Source organism: Cherax quadricarinatus, chromosome 30, assembly GCF_038502225.1.
Source record: "Cherax quadricarinatus isolate ZL_2023a chromosome 30, ASM3850222v1, whole genome shotgun sequence".
NCBI lineage: Eukaryota > Metazoa > Arthropoda > Malacostraca > Decapoda > Parastacidae > Cherax > Cherax quadricarinatus.
Genome location: NC_091321.1, coordinates 20,220,962 through 20,228,471, shown reverse-complemented (window position 1 = coordinate 20,228,471; position 7,510 = coordinate 20,220,962). Strand labels below are relative to the sequence as shown.

General features: G+C 43.1%; 1 protein-coding gene across 1 annotated transcript; it reads right to left on the bottom strand.

Annotated features, from left to right (window-relative positions):
- Nucleotides 1-269: 269 nt before the first annotated feature.
- On the bottom strand, nucleotides 270-6,359 carry LOC128692742 (uncharacterized). Its single transcript, XM_053782071.2, has 6 exons — nucleotides 6,011-6,359; nucleotides 2,940-3,138; nucleotides 2,443-2,772; nucleotides 2,118-2,285; nucleotides 1,736-1,928; nucleotides 270-1,485 (listed from the first exon to the last, which is right to left on the bottom strand). Exons 1-6 carry the CDS (start codon nucleotides 6,218-6,220, stop codon nucleotides 1,383-1,385), a joined length of 1,203 nt encoding a protein of 400 aa, XP_053638046.1. The 5' UTR covers nucleotides 6,221-6,359; the 3' UTR covers nucleotides 270-1,382.
- Nucleotides 6,360-7,510: the final 1,151 nt, after the last annotated feature.

The following is a 7,510-nucleotide window of genomic DNA, read 5'->3' as shown; positions in this document are numbered from 1 at the left end:
CACAAATTATACCAAAACACACACACACACACACACACACACACACACACACACACACACACACACACACACACACAGACACACACACACACACACACACACACACACACACACACACACACACACACACACATATATATATATATATATATATATATATATATATATATGTATATATATATATATATATATATATATATATATATATATATATATATATATATATATATATATATATATATATATATATATATATATATATATATATATAGGCCTATAGCACCAATGATAAAACATATTTCTAGGAATTATATATAAAAATACGAAAAGTAAGTATAATCAGGTACTGTTGGGACTCTCGTTTATTATTGGTGAGAGTGAGTTGCTACGAGAGAACACTGTGAGGACCGTCAACTTGGGGTTGAGCACCAGAGTTGACGGAACACGTTGAAAGTGTACTATAACTGGCCATGTTTACCTTTCTTATTTGTTGATTGTTGTAGCCAAGTGCCGCTGAATTTCCTGGATTCCCTTATATTATCACCTTAGATCCGCTTTACAGATCATTATTTTTTTAATATTCTTCAACCAGTTTCTTTTCATTACTCGATCAAATTTACGAATTTGACATTAATCAAATTCACTATTTTCTTTTAGAAAACTGTCCAATTGGTAAGTTTTTGTTTTTGGCTGTTTAAGGGGTATTCTCTTTAGATTTCCCGAGTGCCAGAGCTCGGGGCAGGTTTGGCACTCTTGCCTTCCCCGCGACAGCATCAACAAGGTGATACTTGGTTTTTCGAGAAGGAGAGGTTGAACTTCAACTTTTAAGGACGTTGAGGAGCAGCTGAAGTATCAGTGGTAAGGTCGACCTTCCAGGGGCGTCGAAGAAATTGTCTTTAATGTTAAAAACATTTAGACAATCTCGACCTTGTTTGTGTTTTGTGGCTTTGAACCCGAGGCCCGAGTGTCTAAGAGACATCAGAGCTGAGACTGTCTGGTGGGTGTTAATGCCTTAAGTCCTCCTCTGTGAAGCTCACCAGGTATTGTCTATAAAATACCACTCGGAGAAAGACCATTTACAAGTCTTGAAAATGCTATTTTGTTGTTGTAGAACCTTTTAAAGCATTCGATCAGCAGGTCCGTCCTGACCATGGGACCAGGAGACTTTCTGTCTGCAGGTTCTGCAAGCATTATCATCAACAGGACTATCCGGAGTTCGGCATTGTAGGATTCCCTTCAATAGGATACCCAGTCAGCTTATCCTAATCTTTTCATATCAAGCTTTAGGAGTAGCAGGACTTGCACCGAGGTTAGTCATTACGAGTCCCTTCAACAGGACATCGTTTAGAAATCCACTTATCAGGATTCCACTTTTACCACGATCACTGTAAGAGCTCCGCCAGGAAGCTGAGAGCCTTAGGTCCACACTGATAGACAAGTTGCCTCTCAGACACTGGACGCAGAGCACCAGTGGTGTAATGGTACCTGAGGGAGGAACAAACATTACACTTAGTATACTCGTCTTCTTTCTTACATTTGATAATGTTAATGCCTATGACTGTTATTTTATTCTCCAGTCGTTTAGACAGCTTATAAGAAGCCATCATTATAGGACTGGCGATAGATAAGTTGAATTAAAAACTACTAAACCACGTAACTCTGCCTAGCATGTATGATGCCAACAATGACTATAATGAACTAGATGAACCAGCTAGTGCACTGGTACCTTACTCACCTTAAACCACGAGCGAAGTTGTCGTAGGAGAGGTTGGGTTTGTTTGACCTCTTACCCCACATTTGAGCTATAACACTGGGACGAACGAAGCGGAAGGTGCCACAAGTCTTGTCCTCCCAGCGGACAACTTCAGGGTTATATTGTCTGTCGGCCAACAGACGAATCACGAACTCCCAGTTCTTGGGGCCGCGCTCTGAATAATGAAAAGAAATGTCTGTCAGTCATTTGTTTACTTTTTAAATAAGGCATCTTAATAAATATATACATATCCATCAAACTCTAACTTATTCCAGTTATCAAATTACTCATACTCATTTTCTTAATTAGATTTGTTGATTAATTTCTATAGTTTATTCTTGAACTTAGGATCAAGAGGACATACCTCTCTTTCTAGACTTGGTGCGGATCTTCTCCAGAGCCTTGCAGGAGTTGAGGCTTCCACAGGAAGTGAGGCTCTCGCAGGAGGTGAGGCTCCCGCAGGAGGGTACTACAGGCTCCGGGGACGACGATGTGTCACGGGTATTTTCATAGAAGCTCAACTGCTCTACTTCTGTTTAAATTAAAAAAATGAAAGAGCGTCAAATTTCAGATGTTTCTGGTGAGGAGTCAAGATGGGAAACTCCGAAATATTCAACATTTTTTTGTTGTTTTTATTCCTGGAAAAACACAAGAAGTGATAGAGAGAGGAGAGAGAAAGCAACACTCACCATCTTTGATAACTGGCATCTCTGGCAGAAACAGATTCATCTGGTGTTCCTTCTCCACTAGAGCAGCATCTCCGATGTCTTTGAGAAGCAGGTTCTCCTGCTCCAGCAGATCCTGCTGCTGGGGCACCTGCTGGTGCAGGAAGCTGTCCAAGTCAGTGATGTCTTCGGACACATGCAGGGGCGGCATGTCCCACAGATCAGCAGCATTGTCGTCGTTCTCGTAGTAGGGAGAAGCGGACGACGAGGTGGAGGAATCACTACTGCTGCAGTCGCTGTAGGACGACGAGATGGAGGAGGCGCTATCGTAGTCTGATGTAGGAAAACTGACGGCTGTAAATAATAATATTATTATTATTATTAATATTAATAATAATAAATAATAATAATTACTATTCTAAATAGTGAGGACGGAGAGAGAGAGAGAGATATATATTAACAGATCCTACCTCTCTCTCTCACACACACACACACTAACAAGATTAACCTGTGACACTCACCAACCCCCGCATGGGCCAGCAGCTGATGGAACTGGTCGTAGAACACTCCTCCCCACATGTTATTGAAGTAAGCACAGAAGTCGTAGCGAGAGTACTGAGCCAGTGTGCTGCCAGTGACGCTGTAGAAGAAGTCCAAGTTGAGAGTGTGGGCGTCGAGACACTGCTCCTGGCACACCCTCTGCGCCCAACGGTAACAGTCCTGCAACAACCAGGAAAGAAAGAGAGCTTAATATAGAGCTCAACCTGCGCTCTACACCTCAACGTAAAAAAAAAAAAACTTACTCTCAAGGAAACAAAGTTGTTTTTCATTTCATACAAAAGATTAAGATTTTTGCTTATTTTACCTCCTTTAAGATGCAACTTAGGAAGCGAGTTACGTTTAGAATTATAATGATTTACGTGTTTTTATTAATGTCACATCAATTATGCGAGTCCTGACTGTCACACAGGTCATTAGTCTCCTTGTAACACTTCAGTTACGTTCAGTGTCAGATATAAGTAATAAGCCTCGACCCTAAATATTTATATATATAAATATACAAAACCACCACGGGGGGAGTTGAATGATAGCGCTTGGCCTGTCGAGTTGCAATCAACACGTCACAGGGAACGTCCTTGCTGGGCGTCCAGCAAGGACGTTCCCTGTGACCGTATTTGCTTGGGCCTCTTCCTCTTTTCTGCAGCATTGCAAGCTCCTGATATATATATATATATATATATATATATATATATATATATATATATATATATATATATATGTGTGTGTGTGTGTGTGTGTGTGTGTGTGTGTGTGTGTGTGTGTGTGTGTGTGTGTGTGTGTGTGTGTGTGTGTGTGTGTGTGTGTGTGTGTGTGTATGTATGTATGCGCGTGTGTGTGTGTACGTGTGTGTCTGTTTGTCTGTCATTACTCCAGTCTCCTGTTATTATTATTATTATTATTATTATTATTATTATTATTATTATTATTATTATTATTATCATTATTATTAGTATTAGTAGTAGTAGTAGCAGTAGTAATAGTAGCAGTAGTAGTAGTAGTAGTAGTAGTAGTAGTAGTGGTGGTGGTAGTATTGTTGTTATATTAACATAATCACTACGTCATTTCAATAACAGAGATTGATGTTACATAAACTATTGTTACGATGACGGAATAACATTGTGTTGTTGAGATGAGGCTTCAGTGTAGCTGTTACTGACTTGTTGTTCCACGCTCACATTGTTCATGACGAGTTTGTTCCAAGCTCTAATTGTTCTTTTACCATCTACTGACGGTAGTCACTCTTGTACCAGCTGGTGGTGGTACAGTCACTCTTGTACCTGCTGGTGATGGTACAGTCACTCTTATACCAGCTGGTGGTGGTACAGTCACTCTTGTACCACCTGGTGATGGTGCAAGCGCTCTTGTACCAGCTGGTGATGGTACAAGCACTCTTGTACCAGCTGGTGATGGTACAAGCACTCTTGTACCAGTTGGTGATAGTACAGTCAATCTTGTACCATCTGGTGATGGTACAAGCGCTCTTGCACCAGCTGGTGATGGTACAAGCACTCTTGTACCAGTTGGTGATAGTACAGTCACTCTTGTACCAGCGGGTGATGGTACAAGCACTCTTGTACCAGTTGGTGATAGTACAGTCACTCTTGTACCAGCTGGTGATGGTACAAGCACTCTTGTACCAGTTGGTGATAGTACAGTCACTCTTGTACCAGTTGGTGATGGTACAAGCACTCTTGTACCAGTTGGTGATAGTACAGTCACTCTTGTACCAGTTGGTGATGGTACAAGCACTCTTGTACCAGTTGGTGATGGTACAAGCATTCTTGGTGATGGAAGTCACTCATATATCAGCTGGTGTTGGTGTCAGTAGACTGTGGGTGTCAGGGCACAGAGGTGGTGTCAGGAGACAGTGTTGGTGTCAGAAGACAGTATTGGTGTTAGGACACACTGTTGGTGTCAAGAGGCAGTGTTGGTGTCAGGAGGCAGTACTGGTGTCAGGAGGCAGTGTTGGTGTCAGGAGACAGTGTTGGTGTCAGGAGGCAGTATTGGTGTCAGGAGACAGTATTGGTGTCAGGAGACAGTATTGGTGTCAGGAGGCAGTGTTGGTGTCAGGAGACAGTGTTTGTGTGAGGAGGCAGTGTTGGTGTCAGGAGACAGTATTGGTGTCAGGAGACAGTGTTGGTGTTAGGAGGCAGTATTGGTGTCATGAGACAGTATTGGTGTCAGGAGGCAGTGTTAGTGTCAGGAGACAGTGTTGGTGTCAGGAGGCAGTGTTGGTGTCAGGAGACAGTATTGGTGTTAGGAGGCAGTGTTGGTGTCAGGAGACAGTATTGGTGTCAGGAGGCAGTGTTGGTGTCAGGAGGCAGTGTTGGTGTCAGGAGGCAGTATTGGTGTCAGGAGACAGTATTGGTGTCAGGAGACAGTGTTGGTGTCAGGAGGCAGTGTTGGTGTCAGGAGACAGTATTGGTGTTAGGAAGCAGTGTTGGTGTCAGGAGACAGTATTGGTGTCAGGAGGCAGTGTTGGTGTCAGGAGGCAGTGTTGGTGTCAGGAGGTAGTATTGGTGTCAGGAGACAGTGTTGGTGTCAGGAGGCAGTGTTGGTGTCAGGAGGCAGTGTTGGTGTCAGGAGACAGTATTGGTGTCAGGAGGCAGTGTTGGTGTCAGGAGGCAGTGTTGATGTCAGGAGGTAGTATTGGTGTCAGGAAGCAGTGTTGGTGTCAGGAGGCAGTGTTGGCGTCAGGAGGCAGTGTTGGTGTCAGGAGGCAGTATTGGTGTCAGGAGACAGTATTGGTGTCAGGAGGCAGTATTGGTGTCAGGAGGCAGTGTTGATGTCAGAAGGTAGTATTGGTGTCAGGAGACAGTGTTGGTGTCAGGAGACAGTATTGGTGTCAGGAGACAGTGTTGGTCATGCTAGGACGTCAGGATGACACTGAGATGATTCTAATTTCAAGCAAATACAGGAGTCCCGCAATGCGTGGCTCACTTGTGTTGTGTTGATGATGACAAGTGTAAAGTGCGATGAAGTCAGCTTACTACGTGTTAAGTGAAGTGAGGAGAGTGAGAGATTTACATACCTCTGAGGACCAGGTGAGGACATCATTGTTCTCCATGGCATCAATGTGCGTCAACGCCCCTTGCAGTTGTGAGTCGTAGTTGGGGATGCTGCTGCTGCTACTGCTAGGTGACATCAAGAAAGCATCCAAGTCCGAGAAGAAGAAATTATCTCCTCCCAGCATAGTCACATCTCCGAAAAGCATGGTGTTTTCCATGTTGCAGGTCTCCATTGCAAGGTTGCTCGTTCCGGGTAGCAGTTATCTCTCGAGATAATACAAGAAAATGATTGTGAGTGTGATTGTAGGAGCCGAGAGGCACGTCTGATTGTGGTAGTTCAATACCACAGGTACACACGCACTGTGCGAAGATTGAAAGCAACTGTAGCAGGGTTGTGTGATCTCTCTTGTTATATACTGCCCCACCAGCCAGCACTCCGCCCATCCCCCTGAAAGAGGATTACCCCCTTCCCCTCGTCGCCTCCCCCTTACCTCCTCTTGTTGCCTCCCCTTCCCCAGGTCGCGTCCCGGCTCCTCTGACGTCACTACGACAGCAAACGTTTCTGATCGCTTCTGGGAAATACGTTGATGTGCGTTGGTGTGTTGCTGGGGTTTGTGTGTTTGTTGGTGTGTGTGTTTGTTAGTGTGTTTCTTGGTGTGTGTTTGTTGGTGTGTGTTTGTTAGTGTGTTTGTTAGTGTGTTTGTTGGTGTGTGTTAGTGTGCGTTTGTTAGTGTGTTTGTTGGTGTGTGTTTGCTAGTGTGTGCTTTTGGTTTGTGTTTGTTAATGTGTATTTGTTGGTGTGTGTTTGTTGGTGTGTGTTTGTTAGTGTGTTTGTTGGTGTGTGTTTGTTGGTGTGTTTGTTAGTGTGTGCTTTTGGTTTGTGTTTGTTAATGTGTGTTTGTTGGTGTGCGTTTGTTGGTGTGTGTTAGTGCGTTTGTTGGTGTGTGTTTGTTAGTGTGTGCTTTTGGTTTGCGTTTGTTAATGTGTGTTTGTTGGTGTGTTTGTTGGTGTGTTTGTTAGCGTGTGTTTGATGGTGTGTGTGTTTTTTAGTGTGTTTGTTGGTGTGTGTTTGTTAGTGTGTGCTTTTGGTTTGTGTTTGTTAATGTGTGTTTGTAGGTGTGTGTTTGTTGGTGTGTGTTTGTTAGTGTGTTTGTTGGTGTGTTTGTTGGTGTGTGTTTGTTAGTGTGTGCTTTTGGTTTGTGTTTGTTAATGTGTGTTTGTTGGTGTGCGTTTGTTGGTATGTGTTTGTTAGTGTGTTTGTTGGTGTGTGTTTGTTAGTGTGTGCTTTTGGTTTGTGTTTGTTAATGTGTGTTTGTAGGTGTGTGTTTGTTGGTGTGTGTTTGTTAGTGTGTTTGTTGGTGTGTTTGTTGGTGTGTGTTTGTTAGTGTGTGCTTTTGGTTTGTGTTTGTTAATGTGTGTTTGTTGGTGTGCGTTTGTTGGTATGTGTTTGTTAGTGTGTTTGTTAGTGTGTGCTTTTGGTTTGTGTTTGTTAATGTGTGTTTGTTGGTGTGTGTTTGTTGGTG